General features: G+C 40.4%; 1 protein-coding gene across 2 annotated transcripts in view; it reads left to right on the top strand.

Annotated features, from left to right (window-relative positions):
• Positions 1-25,043, top strand: part of LOC112565614 (E3 ubiquitin-protein ligase rnf213-alpha-like) — a 201,901-nt gene that overhangs the window by 88,263 nt on the left and 88,595 nt on the right. For both annotated transcript variants that reach the window (XM_025241165.1, XM_025241164.1), the window contains exons 33-45: positions 1,338-1,443; positions 5,604-5,769; positions 6,450-6,618; positions 8,098-8,213; positions 9,105-9,302; positions 12,812-12,961; positions 13,528-13,645; positions 13,851-14,095; positions 15,639-15,721; positions 19,698-19,831; positions 19,967-20,062; positions 20,430-20,663; positions 22,580-22,746. In XM_025241165.1, the coding sequence (XP_025096950.1) occupies positions 1,338-1,443; positions 5,604-5,769; positions 6,450-6,618; positions 8,098-8,213; positions 9,105-9,302; positions 12,812-12,961; positions 13,528-13,645; positions 13,851-14,095; positions 15,639-15,721; positions 19,698-19,831; positions 19,967-20,062; positions 20,430-20,663; positions 22,580-22,746 (1,982 nt within the window). The remainder of the gene's footprint in view (positions 1-1,337; positions 1,444-5,603; positions 5,770-6,449; positions 6,619-8,097; positions 8,214-9,104; positions 9,303-12,811; positions 12,962-13,527; positions 13,646-13,850; positions 14,096-15,638; positions 15,722-19,697; positions 19,832-19,966; positions 20,063-20,429; positions 20,664-22,579; positions 22,747-25,043) is intronic.

The following is a 25,043-nucleotide window of genomic DNA, read 5'->3' on the forward strand; positions in this document are numbered from 1 at the left end:
GTTCCGCCGGTAAAATAAGAAAAGGGGCATGGACCACTTACCGAAATTCTACTTTGGTTTTGTTGGAACCCCCTAACTTGTACACTGATGCTGTGGTAGGAGTTGCGACCGGTGGTGGAGGTGGTAAAGACGCTGGTTCGAGTTGTTGTGCCGACACACCAGGTCCGTCAGTTGGCGGAAGTGGCGCCAAAAAGGTGCTGGCATTCGTCTCTAAGGGACCAGATGCTCACCAATGCGCAACGCAAAAAATGAGTTTTTTCTAGTCAAGAGGCTTTCTGGCTTTGGCCAGTGTAGGCAACCCCATTTGATAATTACAGTGGCTGAGTTCCTGTTCAGGTAGGTAGTGATGTCCTGACACTATCCAGGCTTTCATGGTGAAAATTATCCAGAATTACATCAACACAGAAAAAAACTGCAGAAACAACGGGTGGCTAAAGACCAGGCTTGAGGAGAGCTGGACAATTTTAAAGCTTTTGCATCCTTCTAGAAAAGCATCTACAATATCAGCTTGATCTCTTTCAAATTATATCAGCTTTATAAAAGGCATCTGACAGAGTCTACCATAAGTGGCTGTGGCAATTGTTGCTATACTATATGATCAGGAAAGTAACAAACTTTATTCGTATGTGTGCATTGCAAACAGAAGAAGTGATAGCAGGCCTTGCATTAACATTTATTGCACTAAGAGTTTGTGCAAACTTCAGAGGCTACATCATCTGGTGGTTAAAAGTGGCCATCTGCCCTCCTCACATAAAGTTCATACTGACCTTTATTGGTCCACCTTCTTATATAACTCTTAAACATTATTCGTTTGTAACCGAGTGGTGGGAGTTGTGGTTTCGTCTCAGCTCTGCCCTTATACACCTCTGGGAAGGGTAAACGTTTTGCGATCCTCTTGTATGGCCGGGGCAATTAGCCGTTTTACCCTATCCAATCACTGCCGAGTACCCTCTCTCGCCATTCCTCAGCAGATCCCGCCAAAAACTAACAAGCGCCGGTCTACCGGCCCTCTACACATCCAATTTTATGGTGGTCAATGAATTTCTTACAGAATCTTTACATTTTTCAAATTCTTTTAGATAGTTTTTTTACCTGTTTTTCAGTCTTTCGTAGAATTTTTGGTCATTTTTTTTTTTTTGGGTGGGGGGTGGGGGCTATATTTGATCCTTTGAGATAAAATGTATTGAAACTTTTTTGGTAATACAGTGTATTATTTTGTAACATTGTTTTGTAATGATCTATATTATGGGAGCACAGGAGGGATCGTTTTGCCGACGGTATCACCTCAAGTCTGGAGCGTATAGTGTTGCTATTATTATTACTTTATCTTGTTTCAGAGAGACAAAGTACTTGTTCATCACATCTTAGATATCCTCCCAAGTCTGACTTGCTGGTCTCCAGTGGAAAGCTTGGCTATCATGACCGAGCCCAAAAAAGTGCAAGGTATCTGCATTCTAACATTTCTTTTCATATAATATGTAAATGATAAAAATTACATTAAAATAAAATAATTGAAATTTTAATAGACTTTAGAAAGACAATTTTTACTTTCAAAGAGCAACAAATGCAAAAAAGGCGAAGGGGTACAAAATTCCTATGTACTTTACTTTATTAAATAGCAGAATTTAAGTTGAAAGTGGCACTGTGAGCTTCACCTGTTGGTGCTGAAGAATCTTCCATTTCAATCATTTTTAGCTTGAATTTTAGCTCTATGTCCATAATAATTTCTGCCGTGGCCACACCTTCAATGCAGACGTCTACACATGTGCTGGGCCCTATCAATGTTTTCTCGCCAGCGGGACCGTGTGCAGGCGGGTGTTGGTCTACCTGTTGCACCTTTCTGCAGGTCAGCCTGTAGTTTAGGGGCTTGCGCATATGGCCAATGCGCATGCTCGTGCAGGTGTAAAGTGAAAAAAATCCTCACATAACATTGCTTGTATCCAATAAGCTTCCACGTGTGAAATATTCAACTGGTAAGATTGGTGGATATTTTTCTCTTCATTCACCCATTCTTTTCAACGGAAAAGAAACTCCAGGGCTGGTGTGCACAAGCGAACTTAAACATGAACTTAAGCTTAAGTTGGCTGACTCAACTTTAAGTACAGTAATTCGGTGTGCACAAGACAACTCAAATCCGCTAAGTACAAAATTTCTTACTCAACTTTAAGACTGCCCTCCCCCTGGTATAAACCCTTACTTAGCCGAGTCGGGCGACTTAAGTTAGCACATTTCTGATTTCTTCGTGTGAAGAGTGACAGAAGATGGCAGCGAGATGACTGTGCTTTAGAATGATGACAAGAAGACATTTGAGGAGGGAATGTGTGTTTCGTGACAGACACAATCCTTTTGACCTGTATGATCCGTGATATAGCCCTAGTTGCTGGCACGGCATAAAACACAAACAATGTGACCTGTATGACGACGTTGAACTCTACGCTCGATTTCGCTTTCGGCGAGTCGATATCTTGTACCTGTGCGATTTAATACAGGAGGACATCGACCACCCTGGCTTTTAAATTTGACCATTTTTTTAAATTTTGGGCCCATTCCGTTTTTGCTCTCCACGAGCACTGATGGCAACTGCTATGTCTTTCCACAGCTGATTTTTTTCTTTCGCGGTCAATACATAAACAAAACATAACAAAAACTACCCGCGCATATCAATTTACATAAATAGATCAACAAACATATCTCTGACAATCTACACAAATCTTTCCTCCATCTCATCATGCCCTACCCTATGAAAGGACCAGCTGACGCTAGTAACAGTATAGGTTGTAAGTGGTTTGTCTTTTAGTTGTAGCCTACACAAATACCGATAGCTTTCAACATACATCAATAAATAACACATATTTCAGGCAGTTCGCACATTTCAACTGTACACTGAACTTATACTTATCTATACATTTATGACATTAGCTACATCTGAGGCAATAGCTCACCCATATATTATCTTCACGTATACAAATACCAAATCAGGGAAGGAAAACATGTCTATTCACACACATTTTTCAAGTAGGTATAGGGTATCCAGACTACGAGGAGACATGAGGGATACATGATTATTTAGAGATACATAACAATATATGTATGCATAACTAACAAGCAATATTTTACAATATACCAACATAAAAAACAAACATATACACATAAATTAACAAACATTTTAAGAATACATACATCTGCCCAGAGAAGCCACACAAATAAAGCAATCATCATAGAATGCACCTTGGAGCCCATGTGTCATAGGATGACAGCACAATATTAATGCATATCAAGACATATGTAGTTTTGATAATCAAGATAAGATAAATGTATATAATCAGTATTAGTTTAGTTAACAAGTTGTTCACAGGATAGCCAGTGTTTAGCAAACTTTTCTTTGGTTAATTGTAAACATGCATTAAATTTTTCAATTCAATATCTGTGTTTCAATATTTGGATATAGGGTTCTAACTGGGGGATAACTTTTTTAAATATACAAGAATATATGTATGCTTTTGCCAGCAATAAAATTAAATCAAATGGAACATCTGTCTCAAAGTTATTATTGCATCCAAATAAAATCAAATGTTCACTAAAAGTTATCTTAGGCGCATTTGTACATTTGTCTAATATACAATTTTGTAAGTTTTTCCAAAAAAAAATTAACAAATTTACACTTCCAAAAAAATATGCTGAATATTTTCTTTATCATCTCTGCAAAGGCTGCAGACATAATCCTCTTCTAGTCCCATGTAGAATAATATTACTCTTGTCGCCCAGATTCTATGTAACACTCTGATTTGAAGCCGTTTTAATTTAATATCTTTTATATTAGCCATTGCTTTAAATATAACATGCCAATCAACATTTCTATTTATCCTTTTATCCCAGTGAAAGCAACAGTTTGGTATACATGCGTTAGATAATATTTTATCATAATATGGTCTTGCTCCGTTCTGTATTATTCGAATTATTCTCAGAGTTTTGTTTGTGTCATATGTAGAAGGAGATAAATCTGTTTTATTCCTTCTATTTAAGTTTATGTATGTTTTTATGGCCTTTATGCAACCATTAAAAGAGACAAAGTCAATGTTAACATCATATTTATTTTTAACAGCTTGATATGATAGAAAGTTTCCTCTTTCATCTGTCAAGTGTTTGAGTATACATCTTTCTCCACCATCTTCTATATAGAATTGGCTTATTCCCAATTGTTATTCTATCGTTACGAAAGATAGGTTCTGACAAAATTTCATGTTTATCACACACTATATTCTCTCCAAAAATCCTGTATGCTTTTAGTATATCCATCCAGAAGCTTTTTGCATTAATATAGTGGTAAACTGCAGGGCCCAGTTTGTCCAAATAACCTATTATTTTATGTGTAGACAGAAGATTTTTTTCCAGTTGTGGTTACTTTTCTTTATTTTCTGCAGCCATGATAATTTTAACGCATTCATATAAGTTTTAACATCAGGTATGCCCATGCCTCCAGCCTGGATATTTTTCTATTAATTTTATCATTTTTTTCCATTCCATACAAACCTAAAGATAGATTTCTGTATGTCATTTATAACAAAGTCTGGAGGGTCAGGTAGTAGTAACCAAAGGTGTACTAGTTTTGATAAAATTAAGGACTTATAAGTATTGCTACTCTCCCTAATGGAGTTAACTGTCTCTTTAACCATATTTTGTACAACATTCTTATTTTAGCAAGCTTGCTATCGTAGTTTAATTTTATACAGTCTTTTACGTAGGTCTTTTTTTTTTTTTTTTGATAATTGTTTCAATTTTTTCAGGCAAATACCTCAATCTCAAAAGATAGTATCGTGGTTGAAAAGACTGAACAAGACCAAACATAAAAGCGTAACACACGAACAAAGCGATTGTTGATTGGCTGTTTGTCTATAAATAGCCAGTGACGCGAGAGAACTCCCGGGCAATTCCGAAAAGGACGAGAGGTCACTATCTTGACCCATTTCTTAAGTAAGCAAGCAGTTGAGTCCGCTTGTGCACACCGATGAGAATTCTCGCCAGCAGCGAACTCAGCTGAGTAAAGTTTGCGGTTAAGTCGGCCAACTTAAGTAAGAAATTTAAGTTCGCTTGTGCACATCAGCCCAGGACTTTGAGAACAAGTGCCTGAGAAAGCTGCTCCGCATCTTGTACCGCGAACACTAGACCAACGAATACGTACGGAGCACCGTAACCTCCCTCGTGAGCCCACATGAACCCCTTCTGGCAACAGTGAAGCGACGCAAGCTCGCCTGGTTCGGTCACGTCATCCGCCACAACACCCTGTCCAAGACGATCCTACAAGGAACCCTCGAAGGGAGCCGTCGTCGTGGTCGTCCGAGGAAAAGCTGGGTCACCAACATCAAAGAATGGACCGAACGCGAGATGCCAGACCTGCTCTCATCTGCTCACGACAGGACCGGGTGGAAAATTCTGTCTGTTGCTGCTGCCTGACGGTCCCCCCTACGCCCGGACCGGGCATGGGACTGACCTGACCTGATCTGATCACCCATTAAACTTCCAGTGTCATTGTTTCTCTCCTGTAGTGGAAACTTTAAAGGCCAGTTGAGAGATGAATGAATATCATATTATTCTGTTATTGACAGGTTATCAGGTAAATGACAGACTTTTTGATGACCAGGAGTATAGAAGTGAGGTTTTTCAGCGACCTCTCTACTACCTTCATTGTATGGACACACAGCAACAGCCAATAGCTTTCAACTCCTCATCTAATCTTGCTGATAAAAAAGATTGCCTCAAAACGCTGCTCAGGTTTGTTTCCAGCTCATTAATTTGCAAGTAGAAAAATGTAAATTTTAAAAATATTTTATTAAAGAAAACCTGTTGAATTTTTACAGATATATAAGGTTCTCAGTATCTTACTCTCCTCACAAGGATGCCATCCAGAGTCACTGACTGTAATGAGACAACAGAGATGTCAGTGCCAGGTCATTTTTCCTACTTGTGAATTTGTCCTTTGACTTCATTAAACCATCTAATTGCTTGCTTTTAGATTTGAAAAGCTAAAGACATATTCATAATAGTGTTGATTCATTGCAGTATTGGGCCAGTTACCAGTTTCTTTTTCACACATGAAGGATATTAGATTTTACCCCTTGATTCTTATTCTTATTTAATTGTGTATAATGAGCAGCTGTTGATAATGTGAGAATATGTTTTTTCATCAAATCTGTAATTTTGAATAAAGATGTGAGGAGCTTTATCAAATTAAACACCAACTTTTAGTCAATTTCAAATTGGTGAAAACAAACATATTCACCTGCAACTTGTCCAATCATGAGATAGCATTCCCCTTTAGTTCTTTCTTGATAGAGGTGTAGGTTACATCATTTGCTTTAGCCACTATCCAGTTGTTTTTGTTCCTCAAAAAAGAAGTGTTTTATCTGTGTTGAATCATGGACTTTTTGAATAGAAGCTCTTTCTTTCATCAGGCACTGTGGCGTTCAGAATCCCTCCTGGTCAGAGTTGCGCCATTTTGTTTATTTCCTGAACAAACAGCTACAGGACTTTGAGAACTCTGTCTACTGCAGCATGGCCACAAGCCAGGATCTGCCTGGCTTCTCCCTCTTTGTCCTACGGTTTCTCATACAGATGTCAAGAGTAAGTTTTTCTGTCTGTCAGTCCTTCTTAAATTGCTCAGTATATGTGGTTACTCGTTATGTGTTCATTTAATCACAATATTTAGAGTTTTTTGTTTGACCTGTATGCACATGTGTTTATGTGTGCATGAGAGAGAGAAAGATTTGATTTGATTCTTTATTGCTTCAGCACAGCTCCAGCAAGGGTGAGGGCATCTGTCACTATAGTTATACATCTTAGAACAAAATAATTATAACAAGAGCAATTAAAGCTGACCTATAAACACACACACAGAGAAAGCTCCATGCATAAATATACATGCATAGCAATATGAACCATCTAGGAAGATATCTTCTCATAAATGTGTGTGTGAGAGAGAAACAGGTAGGCTATTTAAACTATCTTTTCAGTTTTTTAAACTATCTTTTCAATTTTTTAAACTAAAAGTAACTATACTATTGATGATTTCATTAATTTCTTGGAAGGGATGGAGAGAACGCTTGGATTAAATACAACACCTGAATGGAGTGTAGTACAAGGTTAACATTAACTTTTATACCTTAGACATGTTAGAGAGTTACTTAACCCAAACTAGAATACTGCAGTTCAGTTCATCCCGAAATTGGTAGCGACATTTTGACGAGTAGCAGTCGTAAGGAAGCTCTGATGAAGTTCAGCCATGGCATACTCATGCCAGCAGGCTTGATCTTCTGCCTGCCTGAGGGCCCCCAGTGAACAACCTGTCCCACTTCAGTTTCTGCTGCCTGATGGTAGAAAGCAGAAACTCCTGGGGACCCACCAGGCAGATGACCTTTGTCTTTTGCTCTCTTTAGGAGACCTGAAGTAGTCTTTTGAAGCATTTCATCTTGAACACTTGTATCTGTTGCTCTTGTTCTGTTAACAAGATCCATGTTTTTCAGCTTTACAGCATGACTGGCATAGTGAGAGGCTTATAGAGCCTGAATTACTTGCAAAAGCTGACACATCTGCGGTCCCAAATATTGTCTGGACATCGCCGCAATGATTCTGAGATGAGCATCCTCTACAGAGTCACCGTTTCTGGATATGGTTACACCCAGATATGTAAAGGACTGTACCACATCCAGTTGTATACCATTCACTTGGATCCCCACCTTGCTATATCTGATGGTGTTTCCCATGACCTTAATTTTCTCTGTGCTGATCTCGATCCCGTACACACTCACGCTGGTGGAAAGTTTGTCTGTGAGGGTCTGTAACTCGCTGTTGCTGCCTGCTATAAGATCTATGATCGAGACAGGTTTAGTGGTCCTGGAGTGTATCGCACTTGATTTTATTCAGGTAGATCGGACCTGGTGAAAGTTGGCATCCTTATCACACACCTGACATCATGGGAAAGAGCTTACCCACTGGGTTATTCTTGCCAAAGGCAGACTTGAGAAGGTAGTTGTATATCAATGTATTTGTCCAAACTGAGTGATTTGGTATGCGAGCCATAAAAATCTGTATATTTGAATGTAGGACTTTGCCACACGGTCTCTGAAGATGATGGAGGAATCTCTGTCAGCACTTGTGAGACCAGAGGAGTCAGGAACAGACATCGAACAGTATGAACTGAGGCGAACCTGGGAGAGCAGGTTTATTTATTTATTTTTTGTAATCTTTTAGTTGCTTAGTGTCCTAAAATATTTGCAGCAATGTTTGACATTATACAATGAATAACATAGAAATAATGTTCAAAATGACATTTAATTATTACATTAGTACTATGAAAAAGCTACTTACGGTTCACTAGTGTGAACTATTAGTGTTGTGGCTTTTATGTAACCAACACGTCAGTCCCTAATGGCTACGTATGGGTGGGCTAGTCGTACAAGAACACAACAAAGATCAACATTGCCGCACAACTGTAGAGTTTATTTTCACTCGGCTGGCCTTCCGTCTCTCCATTCTCACTTTCAAACCAAGAAGCCCTCCCTAAACTGTAAAGCTACCCTACTAATACCATCTCCCGTCGAACGTTCCAGAACCATCCACCCCCTTTTCCCACCGTCCCGTCACGTCACTAACTCAGCCCTTTCTTTTCATGGTCTCCCCAAGTGGCACAGGCAACTTCATAACAATAGGTCCAGTTGCCAGTGCCGTGGGTGAACAGTTCAAGGCTGGCTATTGCGCACGCAGCCGGCTTGAGAAAGAGACTGTCTACCTTCTACAAGCAAAGACATAACTCAGTACACTACTAGAGTGTGCTACACTTGAAGTAAATGTAAACAGTGGCTCATGGAGGTAAAGTTTCAGTCATCAGTCCTTATAGCCAGAGCAGGTTATACTTTTGCATCTAAAGGGAAACTGTCTTCATCAGTAGAGGGCATGAACTTTCATCTGTCATGCTTATTAATTAATAGCATTGTGTGTGTGTGTCATAAAGCACACTAAATAAGCTTTTTGGCATGGAAATATACCACATGACATTGTTATAAAAACTTGCTTGGTGACATCTGCATGTATGTGTCTTTTTGTGATTGCAGCCCTCACCCTTACATTTTCTTCAACCCAGATGCTAACTCCATGACCTTTCTAGGCTTCTCCATTGACCCCAAGATGTTCAACTTGATGGACCAGCAGACAGGCCAGGTGCTGGTCCATAACATCATGAATGCCGCTCTCTTTCATTGTCTAATCCTCAACAGAGTACCCCTGATGGAAAACTTTGATGTCTTGCCCAGGTAATTACATATTGCAAGAAAGGAGCTTAAGTATCAACCTCAAATAAATGTTCTCAAACTGTTGCATTTCAGGATCTCATACCTTGGGAATGTGATCTTTTGAGATATGAATGCTATCTGTATACACAGGTAACTTAGTAATGTAGGTAAAAAGCACTTTAGCAGCAACCTCAGATAAGTGTACTTCGATGTTACAAGACAGAAATGTATCCATGTTCTTGGACCTTTCCAGACTAAAATATCATCATATACCAAGGTAAACAGTAATCATCTATGGAACACTTACATCAATAAGTCCACCTCATTCAGTCAGTCATCTCTTGACTGGCACCTGTTGTTGGATGTTGTAGGGGGAGCACATGGTTAGATGCGCAGCTGACAGGGCCTGATGCTCTTACCTATTTTAGGTGATAATGAACAGGTCGTGTACTGGACACTGAATGATTTTCATAAACGTCTCTGAAGGGTAAAACTTTGGCAGCCTTGGAAAGTGACATGAAGAGTGACATCATCGACCTTGACAATCCGGGCTAAGTGAAGCCTCTGTTTCAATCTTTGCCAGCTATGAAACCTTGTGGCGCTAAGCTCAAAAAACTTATGAAGGGCTGCATAAAGTTAAGAGCGAGAGCTTTGAGCATGTTCTCCAAGAAGATATTACACAGCATCATTGACTTACGCCTACTGTGGTGCTAAAGTAATGTCCTATTTGGTTGTTCATCAGTACTGTACTCAATAAGTAATTGTACAGCACTTCGAAGACTTGAACGAGGGCTTCTTCGATGTTCAATTTTCACATCACATGAAATATCCCGTCATGCCAAACTCTATCAAATTACCTTTTAAAGTCAATAAAGCTGTGGTAGAGGTCCTACTGATGCTGAAAATGCTTTTCTTTGAGGATGCAACAATTGAAGATCTGCTCAACTGTGCTTCTACTTGGTCTGAATCCAGCCTGTTCTTCCACTATGATGTCATTTTTCTCTGTGGCTTCCTTTAGGCGTTTACTGTGCAGGGCGACCCAGGAGGATGGGATCCTTGAGGTTCAGGTCCCTGATGGGTTGACGCCCATAATACCAACACACCTCTTTGGCCATGACTTCTTCTTGACGGGAGGTTGGTGTGACCCACACCAATCAGCCTGCTGGTCATGTATTGCCCTAGCTATTCTAGAAGGTTTCAGCTAGGGTCAATCTGGTTTTCATACTTTGAGTATATTCCTTATGTATCCCTGGTGCGACCCTGCTATAAATGCCCTAGTGATACCGCTCGGTCGCATCACCTTGTTGGACTCCGTGGTGGGTGGGGAGCCTAAGGAACGAACCAAATCCTTTATATCAGGGATGCCCAACCTACGGCCCGCGGGCCATATCCGGCCCGCGAAACTTCTGCCCACAGTGCAGGAAATCGTAATGTTAGTAATAAAGAAAAAAAAAAAACGAAAAAAATAAAAAAGAAAAAAGGGAAGAAGAGGTATTTATCCCCACGTAGGGGCGTTTCCCAATCTTTTTTTCGATGGACGAACATTTTGATTCAGTGCTCCGACTTGGTGTCTCTACGATGAGGCCGGACATTCAGAAGTTGGTTTCGGGAAAACAACTTCAAATATCCCACTAATTACTACATAATTAATGGTAAGTACAACTTGTTTCTAATAAAAAATGGTATCTGCTCTATTTTTTTTTTTCTTTTTTGTATTTTTTGCGGTGAAGTGGCCCGCGACACGGCTGTCCAAAATGGATATGGCCCGCGACACGGCTGTCCGAAATGGATATGGCCCGCAGGCCGAAAAAGGTTGGGCATCACTGCTTTATATCATGCTCTCCCCCCCCCCCGAAAAAAAAGCCTGTCACCAATACAGTGAAGGTTGGCTGCCCTGAGTTCATTTCTCGTCTCGGGCGCGTTGTTCTTTCTCTGCACGTGGCATCTGTTTACAGGGCTGGCTGCTTGCCGTAATATAGCCTTAGTTGCTGACACGGCGTAAAACACCAATTCCCCCCCCTCCCCCCCGAAAAAAAAGAGAGAAACCTAGGAAAACGCTTAAGAGATAAGAGAGGATGGATCTTCAGATAGTGAGGATAAGGTGAGAGATTGCATGAGAAAGAATGTGGAGTGAGCCTGGCCCTGTTTTCTTGTCGTAGAGAGCCAGTCCAGCCGCTTTCACCTCTCGCCTTTTGCAATACAAAAGGATTTAAAAATATATCTACACACCTTTCTGCTGTTAAACGTCTGAGCTTTGGACAATATCTTGTCCAGTGCGCAAATCAGAAAGCTTCTGAGGCCCTGCTCTGATGGGATGGAAAACGGTTTGTCGACCGACCGTTAAAAGTAATTCCTCATTGATCCCTCAACACTTCAAAGGGTGGTCATTCATTGCCCTGACCTTGCCGGGATGCCAGAACTAGACATCAAATCAGAACTGGCACCCCAGCGGCTCTGAGCAGTGCAGAGGGTCATCCTGAAGGACGGGAAATCTATATCTACATATACACTTTTCGTAACTTTCTGTTTTCCCAAAATACCTGACTTTATTGAGGTTGGGTATTTGCGGGTCACAAAGTCTCTCTGTTAATACCTTCACCGTTGCACTGCTTCCACTGTAAAAGTTGTGGTCATGGTGCTAGCTTTTGCAAATGCTAAGCTCGCTGCTTTCGCTGTGGTGGTACAGGCCTTGCTGCAGCTGATTATTCTTCTCATTCGCTTCCACCTTTTGTTTAGCCATATAACACTTTCCATTCCTCTTCAAGCTGATGCTGCCCGGGTTGCCCTAGACAAGACTATCACTGTTGGGAGTGTCTATTTCCCTCCTTCTGCTCGGATATCCCGACAGGACCTTGAGGGTCTTTTGACCCAACTTCCTGCTATTGGCTTTTTGGGGGACTTTAATAGGCATAACCCCATGTGGGGTGGGGCCTAGACTGACACCAGTGGAGGATTGTAGTGCAAAAATGGTGATGTGTCTGTGTCAATGGTTTCTCTTGCCAGCTGATTGAAAAAAATGGCAGTAGTGGCGACCACATGGTCTTTTAAACTAGCTAGTCTGGGCATCAAAATGTTAAGCTTATGATCTTAATTATGCAAGTGTATCTCAGTGTTTGGAACATGCTTTGCCCTTCGGTATAATAGAAAGATAAAACATTTACAAACATGAACATATGAATGAACAACAAGCACTAGGGATTTTATTATATCATTTTATTGTTATTACAAATAGTTTGTTTATTTAATCCTCAGAAGGCAAAACTCTGCTAATGGTCATTGCACTAAAATGATGTTTTTATTAGATAGATGGTTTTATTTCTACCTGCTTCCATGATAACACATACAGTCATGTACTCTGCATCGGATATTTTGTCCAATAGATTGTCCTGTTTTCTACAGTTGATTTAGAAGGGTCAGTACGTTTTCTTTCAATACCTGTCATGACTTTTGAGAAAGAATGAATTGCATCTGTAACATTCTTTTCATATAGATAATATTGTTGACTTCATCTAACATGGCTTTTGTAACAGAGAAGACAGATTGATGCGCCTTTACCGTGTGCTGGGTCTGCATGATGAAGAAATCTTTGACGATGATGGCAGTATCATAGATCCTGATGATACATATGAACTGACTACAGATAATGTAAAGAAGATGCTGGCCATTTACCTGAGATTTAGGTGACACTTTTTAAAATTTTCCATGACTTGCTTTATTCTCAGGCTATTTCATTGTTATTATTAGGACTGGTTGCTCTTCAGCACTGTCTCTGGTTTGTGCTTGAAACTGCACTATAACTTAAGTCAATGAGCGGAACTGTTGCGGCATGTCCTTGCTGGGGGTGGGGGAGGAGGGGTTCTTAATGGGTATCCATCGCTCTTGAAAGACATTGTTGCTGAAACTGCTAAGATAAATACATAGAGAGTAATGAGGTGTGGCTTAATCTTCCTTCCCTGTACTGTGCCCTCATGCATTTCATTTTAGGAAAAGCAGTCTCCCTTACAAGAGAACATTTCTGTGCAATTCCAAACTAGTTTACCTCCTTTGCTGACCTCTGCTGCAGTTGCACCTCCCTCAGCTAAACAAGGACATGCTTCGTGAATATATATTTATAGTTTCACTCGGAATAATAATCACTCCACAAGAGCAAGGATAATCACCTCATGAAATTTCCAAAAATATCTCATTTGCCACTCATTTCAAGTGTCATTCGCATACATGTTTTCATACTTCTTTTTCCTATAAGATGCAACATACCAGTGGTAATCATGGGAGAGACTGGGTGTGGAAAGACAAGGCTTGTTGAGTTTCTTTGTGCTCTTCAGACACCAACCGAACAATCCTCCACTATGATCAAAGTTAAGGTAGGTCACAGCAATTTTTTTTTTTTTTTTTTTTTCTCATAATGTAACTATAATATCTAAAGGGTCTCCTTAATTACTGACAGGTTGGCCCGTAAGTGCCCATGTCAGTTTGTAATGGTGTTTCAATTATCGTAGTCTTTTAAATAAGCATGAAGTAAAAGGTAACTAAAGTGTTGCAGATGATTCTGTCCCATCCTGTTTAAAGGTGCATGGAGGAACTACAGGTAAGGACATTGCAGAGAAAGTTTGTCTGGCAGAAAGACAGGCTGAGAGAAATACAGCTCTAGCTCCACACAGACCAGTCTATACAGTGCTGTTCTTTGATGAGGCCAACACCACAGAAGCCATTGGAGTCATCAAGGAGATCATGTGTGATGGCACCTTGTCTGGCAGGCCAATTACTCTCAACCACAATCTAAAGATGGTGGCAGCCTGCAACCCTTACAGGAGGTGAGTGTTGCTATAGTACCAGTAAATTTCATCCTGATGTCTCATGTCTGTCACACGCTGTTATACATATACATCTCATGTGTGTCTAGAGCTAGTAAATAATTTTAGTTTTATGTTTTTAGAGGACAGTGCTGTAGATCAAGTAGTTCTATTTTCAGACAGTATCACAGTTATCACTGGGATTGAATAACAGAACTTTGTGTTCAAGTATGAGAGATCTTGAGTAGTATAGATTATACAAAGCAAACTGAACGTTAACAATGATAAAACAGAGACCCTCTTATTCTCAAAAAGAAAGAATCTTTCATTGCTTGACAGTCTGCCTGATTACATCAAAGTGGATGAACCAATATCACCCTCACATTATTTGTTAATGTTATTCAGTAACTTTAAGTTGGACAGGGAAACTTCCCACAATTAAAATCTAGACTGAAGTTTATGTGTCCACAACCATAGACCACTTAAGTAGTTAAAAGGGGCTCATGTTCTAGATTTTATAAAAGCATTATGTAAGGTGGATTCTCTAAAGTAACCAGAGAAGCCAGCACAGGTGTAAACGTTGTCTAGGTAAATGTTGTGAGGACTTACCAGCATGACTTGGTGAGAGAAGTAGTCTTTCTTCTCCACCCCTGCCACCTGTAGGCTGGGCAAGGGCTAGTCACTAGTTAGTGGTATGCAGAAACAGACACAAAAATCGCTAACAGTGAAAGGTTTAGAATAAAATGTACCAATTGTCCTCAGCCAGAAACCACTTTAGTAAATAAAATGGCTTTGTATACCAGCTTTTAAAGAAGCATTGTGCAGGATAGAGGACCTTAAAAATCAATCCGAATGGTCCGCAAATTTTTTTGCAGATATTAATAGATATAGGCATTATAAAACTAACCTGTAAATTTGAACCTCCAAAACCCATCGTTAATCAATTCTTCGCTAAGAAAGTGCACAATTTGCACCTGGGATCAACGAAATAAGAATGAAAAAAACCAAAACATAAAAACACGTGATGCAAAATTCGTTATATATCTTTCCTCCACCCCCTGCATGTGTGAAGACATAATGTCACACGCCATCTCACAGAGTTGACATTTCCCATCTTACAAATCTTGCCTCAGCAACAAGCTATTTAACAGAATACATGTACCAAAGCACGATCGTAGTTATGAGAAACATATGAAAGCCCTCGTTCATTCTTCTGTTCCTTTATCTGCTGTCCATGTTTTCGTTTTGTCTCAAGCGCTGAGAGCACACCTTCATAGTAGCAGAAGTATTATTACCATTAGATCTAATGCCTATACCTTTTTAGTGTTTTAGTTAATCATATTTTCAGCAGACTAATCTTACACACCAAGCTGTCTGTTCAGAAGTCACCCGACTTAAATGGTTTCCACATCATACTGTGCATGCTCAACTGATTATATATTTGTGATCAGTTTAAAAGTTTAAAAGAACCACTGAACATGTTGTGGCTTATTAACCACTTCTTCAAACATGTTACCTAAGAAATAAAGTTCTTCCTCTACAAGTGCACTAAATGTTTTTACAGACACTCAGATGAGCTCATCAAGAGATTGGAGAATTCTGGCCTTGGATATCATATTGCTGTCAACAAAACCACAGACAAACTGGGTATGACTTTTTTATGATTAAAAAGACTGGGTATGCATTATCTGAATGTTGAATAAAGAATAGTGAGTTTGTTCAGACTACTGGGCAAATATTTAAAAAAAAGTGCTTTTTATGAAGAATCATAAAGGTTTGAGAATCAGATGAAGAACACAAAAACCTAAAAGAAACAGAGGTATTGCTAAGATCAGACCTGTGCAAAGGCCGGCCCACGGGCCGCATCCGGCCCGCCTCCTGTCTCTGACCGGCCCGCACGCTGACCCGCCCGCCAGTATATATACTATATATATATACAGGTAGTCCTCGGTTTACGACGGTCTCGAGTTACGTCGTTTCGTGGTTACGACGCTCATTCCGACTTACGAGGTCAGTGCATCATAGAAAAGGAAGGCCATCACCATGGAGGTGAAAGTGGATATCATAAGGCGATCTGAGAAGGGGAAAACAGCAACAGAAATTGGCAGGTCATTAGGACTTAGTCGCTCGACTGTCGCTACGATTATCAAGGATAAAGATCGCATCCTTGAACACGTGACAGCATCTGCTCCTAGGAAAGCGACAGTGATAACAAAGCGTAGTGTACTGCACAATATTTTACTGTACTTATGTTTATTGATAATTATGTAGGTTACTGCGTTAGGACAGGTGTTTGGATAGGCTAAGTGTTTGCAGAACTGTACTGTTATTATGGTACAGTACTGTATGAACGTATGATCCGACTTACGTCGAAATTCGGTTTACGACGCCGCGTTAAGAACGGATCCCCGTCGTAAGTCGAGGACTACCTGTATGTATACAGTATTGGGTAAAACTGAGTTAACTATATTAGTCCGGCCCTCTAAAACCATCCCAGTTTCTCATGCGGCCCCTTGGGAAAATTAATTGCCCACCCCTGGCTAAGATGCATGTTAGGAAGGGGAGGTTATCCCCCTTGTCTGTCTTAAGCAAGGATTGTCACCCTTAACTGTACGCCAGAAAGAATGCATTGGAATGAGTACAATTTATGAAAGAGTGCGTGAATAAGCGAAAGGTTCATCGGAACTCCTGGAGATGGGGCGGGGGGAACTGAGATTATCATTCCCATGTCAGATGGCAGCGACAGCACGTGTGCGCAGACCTGCCCCGCAGTAACAGACAATTCGATCAGGGCTCCTTAAATGATAAAATCCACAGAAGCGCACTTTGATAATAACTGAATTAAAAATTTATTTAAATAATACTTATACTAAATCAAATAAAAGAATTTTTACTACTGTAAGTAATTTTGTTGTGCGTAAATGAACTTACCATGAAAGAGATCAATGGATGAACGGATGAAAGGCTGGAGTCATGTGTGTAGCTCGCTTGTCTCTCCAGGTGTGAGAAAGGTAGCCAACTTGAACGCAGCACGCACATCGCTAGGGCCTAGCACGTTAGACCGCTTACCGCTGGTCAGTGGGAAGCCCACCACGTGCTTGGCACTACGCCTAACGGGGAAGCCCACTTTAGGGGACACAACTGCGTTTAGCACACACTGGTGGTAAAACCATCGGGCTCATCCTGTAGCACGTGATAAGTAAGCTTACTGGTGGGCAACCTTTGCAGGCTGGGGTAGTTGATAGACACAGTGATGAGTACTGGTCTGGAGACCAGAGAACGTCTCCAAACAGCAGTTAACACGATGATATAAGATTTATTATTCAAATCGATGGAGATCTGGCCACAGCGCTGATGGATATATAAGACTGATATGATCTCTTATTTGCCTTCTTCAGTTAATTGTGACTTGCCATCTCTGTGTGCAAACTGGGAAGTAACTGACTGGGTTGTTTTTGTTTTTTTTTCTCTTCTTACTTACACTTGCTCGATTACATTTGTTTGCTAAATTCTTTCCCTTCCAAAACAAAGCAGTGTCCCAGACTTTAAGTTCTCTATGGCCTTTATATACTTAGACTTACATCTCTTTTCCTCTGGAACTTACCACCATTTGAAATTTCACTCAATGGACCACATAAAATGTGGCCTACTTCGCATAGGCCACCTAAACATTAATAACTCCCCAAACAAAATGCCCAAGATAGAAACACTCATATTCAACTTCGGAACCCCCTTCTACATCTTTTCCCTGTCTGAAGCCCGGGTAATGGAAATTGTATTTCATAACGATATCGCTATTGCTGGTTACACACTAGATCGTTGGCACCCAGAACGCAAACACGAAACTGGTTTAGTCACCTACATCAGCACCTCACTCGATGCTAAACGCTTGCACCACCTCGAAAACTACGACGTACAGTCAATCTGGCTAGAAATAAAACTAAAAAAATACGGCTTCACTTCTTGTAGTATTTATTTACAGAAACCCTAACGAACGAGCTGAATGGACGGACCACTTCACCTCCATGTTAGATGCTCCTTGAATCAAAAGAGTACAGCTGTTAGGGGACTTCCTGAAACCTTGACCTCCTGAAACCAAATGAACAATGAACTGAGAGGATCAGCCTATCGAACCTCACCCAACTAGTTACTACCCCAACATGGGTCACTGACACGTCACAAACACTGACCATATCTACGTCAGTAACCAACACCCCACACTCGAAGTGTGTGTACCCAAGACAGGCTGCAGAGATCACTTCCCAGTTTGCCTGACGTGGCGCAAAAAGGAAACCAAAATTCCCAGAAGCTTACACAAAACAACCAACTACCGCTCCTTTAAAAACTTTGAGGAATATAAATTTCTAGCTGATCTATCTGTACAACTCTCCCCTAATAAAATACATGATATTACAGACCCAGAGGATGCAATCATTTACTGGCACAACCAATTTCTAATAATTTACAATAAGCATGTACCGCTGTGGACCAAACGTGTTAAACACAACATGAAACCCGCTTGGTTCGACTGATAAATCTTACCTTCCAGCTTGCCTTCCCTAACCCTAACCCTCAGGCCAACCCTGAGTATGAGAGTAGTACCAATTTGCCTCAAGGTGCTTTGGTCCCGCTGGAAAGTGGCTCACATCACTCTACTCCCTCTTTCTCCACCCCAGGGTGCTCTGTTTTAGTAGGCTAGGTAGGTAAGAATAGATATAGTAGTTGTACATGTAAATTATGCAAATAAATATGTCTTTGAACTTATTTACCTGTGTAAATATGTCAGTCCAAGTGAATGCTAGCGTGTCGTGCATGTTCTCGTAGTATGAACGTATGAATGCTAGAGCGAGAGAGATTTGCGTTGTTCGTGTAGTTGTGACACAACAGCAGAGAGCAATCATGAAGATCCGTGGAGTTGATGCACCGAAGAAAATACACTTTTGTCTGAAAAAAGTAGGATTTTTTGTGGACTCCAAGGTTGGCTGAGTGCGGGTGTGTAGTAGATGAAAAATAAAAGAACACAGAATTGAGGTATAGATTAGACAATGCACTCGACGAATGAGAGCTAGAATTTTGGGGGAAAAATCTCGTTGGGAACTTCTGTTCCTGGAACACAAAGAGCAATGGACTTATTTTGTGCAAGGGGCCGCAGTGTTAGTCTTAGCGAGGGACATCTTCAGTCCGGCTACAATAGATTGGAATTTACCAGTATAAGTTTTTTGAGATACATGTAGTCTGATGCCTCATTGAAAAATGTTTATGTAATGATTATGCCTTATTTGCTTACCAATTGTTTTTCTGGTCTTTCTGTTTGAACAGCAAGGATATTATTTACTTGTAACTTTGATTCAGTGACTAGAAAAGATCAAAATAACATTTGGTGGTAAATTAGAAACATTTTCCAATGAGCATCAGAGTACATGTATCTCAAACAATGCTGGTAAAGTTCATTTTATAAACAACACAGGAAACATGTTTAAATAGGTCACAAACACCACAAAAGTACTAGATATAAAATAATAATTATTTGTCTCTTTATAGTAGAATTGGCTATTGTTTATCCCTTTTACCCTTATAATGGTACTAACAACTTGTAGAAGATTATGACTGCTGTCTCTCTCAGGTCGTGTACCCATGCGACACCTGGTATACCGTGTCCAGCCACTGCCCCAGAGTATGCTGCCCCTGGTGTGGGACTTCGGACAGCTTAACACTTGTGTAGAGGAGCTATACATCCATCAAATGGTCCGACGCTTTGTGAGTGAATACTCTTCAGCAGACTGTAACAGTTTTTTTTGGTTTGTTTTTTCCCCCAAGCACGGACCTACTTTTAGTTAGGCAATACACAAATCATGTTATGCCCCAGCTATGTTGCAGTCTTATATGTTTTAGGTGCACGAAGGAAAGCTGAGTGACTTGGATGATCATGAAGTCAACGTTTTGTGTGAGATTTTGATCAAGTGTCAGGAATTCATGAGAGCAAGACAGGTACTTGTTGCTTATGTCCTGCTACTTATGCAGATGTAATGATTTTATGCTCATGGCAGGTGATGTCCTACATGATGCCTACTCATAGCTGTTGTATGCTTATTTTGATGTACTATGTAATCTTTATGCTAACTTTATTCAAGCTTTAATCTTTAATTTTAATGTCATATGTGTAGGCTATCCATGCCACTTGAACTGAAATCACTTTGTGAATGTACTGTTTTAACCTATTGTGAAGGATGTAGATATTTACCTAGAACACCGATTGCTTTTCCGTTCTGCTGAAGTTGTCTCCTCATATGCCATCTATGTCTCCACTATTTCTTATGCAAATGTACTAAAATTTGCTGTGTGCCTATACATTTAGGATGAGTGCAGTTTTGTGAGTCTGCGTGATGTGACTCGAGCTCTGACAGTGATTAGCTGGTTCCTGGCATCAGCTGAAGATGACCACACCCTGTTCGACATCCTGGATGAAGAATTGGACAAAGCAGCAAAAAATAATGCAGATGATGATGATGATGATGATGATGATGATGATGATGATGATGATGATGATGAGGAGGAGGAGGAGGAGGAGGATTACAATGCTGAAGTGGAGGTACTACTAACTGGAATTTTGTGTGTGTGTAACAGGGTATGGTGGGGTTGCTTGCCCAATCTCACCATAATACTCTCACAACAACAAACATGTCTGGGTAGAACGGCTTTTACTTGTATGCCGGCTGATGTTGCCGGCAAAGGTGAAACGTTCACAAGCAATCTAAGTATTCTCTAATCTCCTTAGTGGGTAGATGCTCCCACTTTGACAACTCTCTGAATACTTGTCCCTTCTCCCTTCCCCTTCTTATTCCTCCTACCCCAAATATTCTAGAATATATCCTGTTGCCATCCTTTCCTGTCACCCATCTCCACCTCTCTGGAATGGTCACAGGGTCACTGGCCATGAGATTAGAAAAACCAGGGGATGCGGGGTCAGGAGGCTGGAAGGAAGTGCGACGAGAAAGGTCAAGGGGGTTGCTGGACATTGGACACCTTTCTCATTGTGCTGCCCCAAGTCAGTACATGTGTGCTGGCCTATGTGTGTGTGCATACCCTGCATAACTCCATCCTACCATATGTTTGTGTGTATGCAAAAAAAGAAAATGATTTAGCACTAAATTTATTCATTTATTGCTTGACTGGTACTTCCAGTACTAGTCATTATGTGGGTTATGGGAGACAGCTGGATGATACATGTACACCTCTTTCTTGAGCATTACTCGTAACAACAATCTACACAACGCTTTTTTGTGTCTATTGGCTACTTTCCTATTTCCTACTGCAGAATCAAAATACACTCAGTTCTTGTCACCCAATTCCCCTATGCATTTTCTTTGTCTTTTATAGGTCATCACTACTGTTGTTTATCCTTCCGTCCTTTGTATGTTCTCCATGTCTTTGTAACTAACACGTCAGTCCCTGATGGCTAGTCATACAAGAACACAACAAAGATGGAAATTGCCGCATAACAGTAGATTTTATTCAGAGTCTCACTCGGTTGCTAGCCTGCTGTCTTTCCACTCTCATTTCAAAAATCTACAAGCCTCTCTCAACTGTAAAGCTACACTACTTATTCTCTTCCTGTCGAACGTTCCAGAACCATCCACCCCCTTTTCCCACAGTCTCGTCATGACCTTCTCAGCCCCCGTGGTCACCCCCACCCTGCCCTAACTGGTCATGGTCTCACCAAGTGGCTCAGGCAACTTAGTAACTTCTGGTAAACAATAGGTCAGTTCAAGGCTGGCTATTATGTACGCAGCCCATGTGAGAAAGGGACAGTCCTGGGAGCTGTTCAACCCCTACCCTCTACAAACAGACATAACTAAGTACACTACTAGAGTGCTACACTTGTTTTTTTCTCAAACACTAAGAGCATGCTCCTTGCATATGTGATATAAATCATACATTATATTTCCTTATGTTAGTTTATTTTGTTTATTGGTGGTGTTATGGTATCACCTGGGATCTTCTTTTCAACCAAGAGCTATAGAACCATTTCTTGCCATGATGTAGTTTAAGTTGCTGGTCTCAAAACCTTACTCTTTAAGAAATCTTGCCTAATCACGAGTACAGATCTGCCCACTCCTAAATTCTTCATTCAATCAAGTTGTTATCTGTTTGTGGGTGCTTATGATTCTGTGTGGTTGACTGTTTTCTTCTATGTGCAGGACATTGAGCATTCATATGGGGAAATATGTTTTACAAGTCTGATGATTATATCTTGTGTTCTGCACGCTTTAAAAGAAGGACTCATCATCTACTGTATCTTTCTCTCCATTGTAACATTTTCGCTTATTGTGTCAGTTTTTTTAAGGGTAATCTAGAAGGCAGATTTTTCCCCTTAATCTTTTTGGGAGGATGTATATGTTGGATATTTCAACTATATTTTCACCAAACTATGCGATAAATTAGAGAAGCACAAAAGATATAGTTAGCTTTGCCCATGATGTAACTTTGCAAGATTTGTATTTTCAGCTCCAGGTGTCTGACCTGACTAAAGCCCTGGTATTGTCACTAGCAGTGTGTTACCGGGCATGCCTGAACAGCAAGACAGAGTTTGACAAGCACATAGTTGAGTACTTTCTCCCTCCATTTGACTTGAATGGGGACAAACAACAGCAGTTCTTTACAATTATAGACAAGTACGTATCTAGGGTGTGTGATGGCAGTCTGATCTTTGCTTTGTAGGACATTATTATTTAAAGTGCACTATATATGCTATACTTAACTGTAGCATTCTCTAGATTTCATGCACTATCATGTGTATTTCCTGATGACTAAGAAATTAACTTGAATCAGTTATATTTGAAGACTGATGTCCCTTCAGCTAACTGGCTAGAGGGGATTAGCTCTCAGTGGCATTTTGTCTTTTCCTCTTAATCTGAGTGAAGTTTTGTGTGCAACATTGATCTGTCCATCTATAACACAATTTCATATATTCCTGGATTTGATTTTGTGTCTGAGCCACTTTTTTTCTTTTCTACACCATTTTATTTGTACTACCACGTCAGCATCATCTTGCCATAATTTACATTTTAGATGTGTTCATCAGCAGTGTCAATTTCAGACAGGTTTCTTTTTCACAATTGCTAAAGTTTTGATTTTTGATCTGTCACAGCAAGATTCATGCACAGTAAACGCAGGCCTGACAGGCTAACATTGGGCGTCTCTCTGAAATTAGTTTGTGACCGCTAGCATGATGCTCTAACAAGAGTTGTCATTATGGAACCTTATTTCTATATGCAAAAGTTAAGCCACTCCACCAAAGATTGACAGTTGACATAATAAACATTGTACTAACTCTCAACTACTTTTTTAAAATTCGAACTTTATAGACGTACGAAGATTTCATACCATAGCAAGGCTGCAGACTGGGTATGTGATGGCATTATTTGCATGGACATGCAATAATCTTCTTGTTTTTGAGATTGGCATTTATTATTAATGTCTGTGTGTTTTTTTGTGTTTTTTTTTTTTAAAAGCACTTTAAACCTGCCTTTGATGGTGGTGTAAAGTGTTCTATAAATCAACTTTATTATTATTATTTGAATCTTTTTACAGTCATCATTTGATTGCAGGGGTATGTTTGTACTCATTGATGATCTGACCTTACAGTGAGTGCAGAGAATCTTTTGTCCATGCCTTGCACCTTTTTTTTTGGTGGCTACCCTGTCATTTTGTTGACAATCACCAGAGACAATGAGGAGCATAAGCAACCACCTTAATGAAGGACAACAATGAAATAGAGAGCAATATTGAAGAGGATGAAAGTAACAGCAAGAACTGGTTCAGGGACTGTAGAAGAGGGAATGAAGTGACAAAAGAATGACCTTCCAACTACTGAACTCTCACTAAAACATGTCCACAAGTCCTTTGACTTTGAAGATGAAAGAAATGGCCACCTTGTCATAGAAAGCACTGTTAATAGACTGAATATTACAGTGAACTTCCAGCTGATGATAGACATTAACACCCTCCAAGGCAACTAGACTAGAACCAGCATACCTATAGACCTACCAATCTTACATCAGCAGTATGCGGTTTGAAGGGAGGGAAGTCACCTGGCATTGACATTCCAGCTGAGCTACTCAAGGTTCAAGCAAGGTTGGGAAGAACATCAAAGGCTCTTAATGCTCTATATATGCAAAAGAATGTGGGAATGGACACAATCACTAATGATATTTCTTCTAAAGAAAGAATGAACCAAACTACCACCATTAAAGAATTATTAGCACGAGAATAGGCTGGCTTCAGATCTGCCAAGAGCACAAATAAACAGACTGTCTCCTCCTGATTAAAAAATCTACAACACCAGGAGGATCTGTATCACAGCCTTGTTGACAGAGTCTGGCATGAGAGGCTTGGCATATGATACAAAAGCTCAGCACCAAAGACGGCCTAGTTTAAGTCATTGAAGTGATGTACAAGAGTTCAATGATGCCAGTACTACTTGATAACCAAATGGAAACTTATTTTCATATAATATTGTGCATCCATCAAAGATGTCCCATGTCTTCTGTACTGTTCAACATCGTTTTCGGAAAACATCACGTAAGAAGCCCTTCATGGCCATTACACCCCCACTTCCACTGGTGGGAGGCTCATGCATTTTGTGCTTTGTAGACAACTTAGATCAGATGGCTGGCACCAGCAGCAAACTGCAAGACCTCACCAACAAACTGACAGATACCGTAAGTGCATACAGGCTATAGAGACCAGCCCTGACGAAGTAATGATTCGTTCAACGACAGTGCCAAAGGAGAGATTTAAATGAATGGATCACAGCAGGTAATGAATAGCTTAAGTACTTGGGAATCACCCTTTCCAAAGATGGCTGCAGCATGACAGATATCTGCATCAGAATCTCAATAGCAGCAGCAGCAATGGCCAGGATGGACTTGTTTTGGAAATCACCTTTAGGCTTGCTACAGAGTGGAGG

The sequence above is a fragment of the Pomacea canaliculata genome, linkage group LG6 (assembly GCF_003073045.1).
Source record: "Pomacea canaliculata isolate SZHN2017 linkage group LG6, ASM307304v1, whole genome shotgun sequence".
NCBI lineage: Eukaryota > Metazoa > Mollusca > Gastropoda > Architaenioglossa > Ampullariidae > Pomacea > Pomacea canaliculata.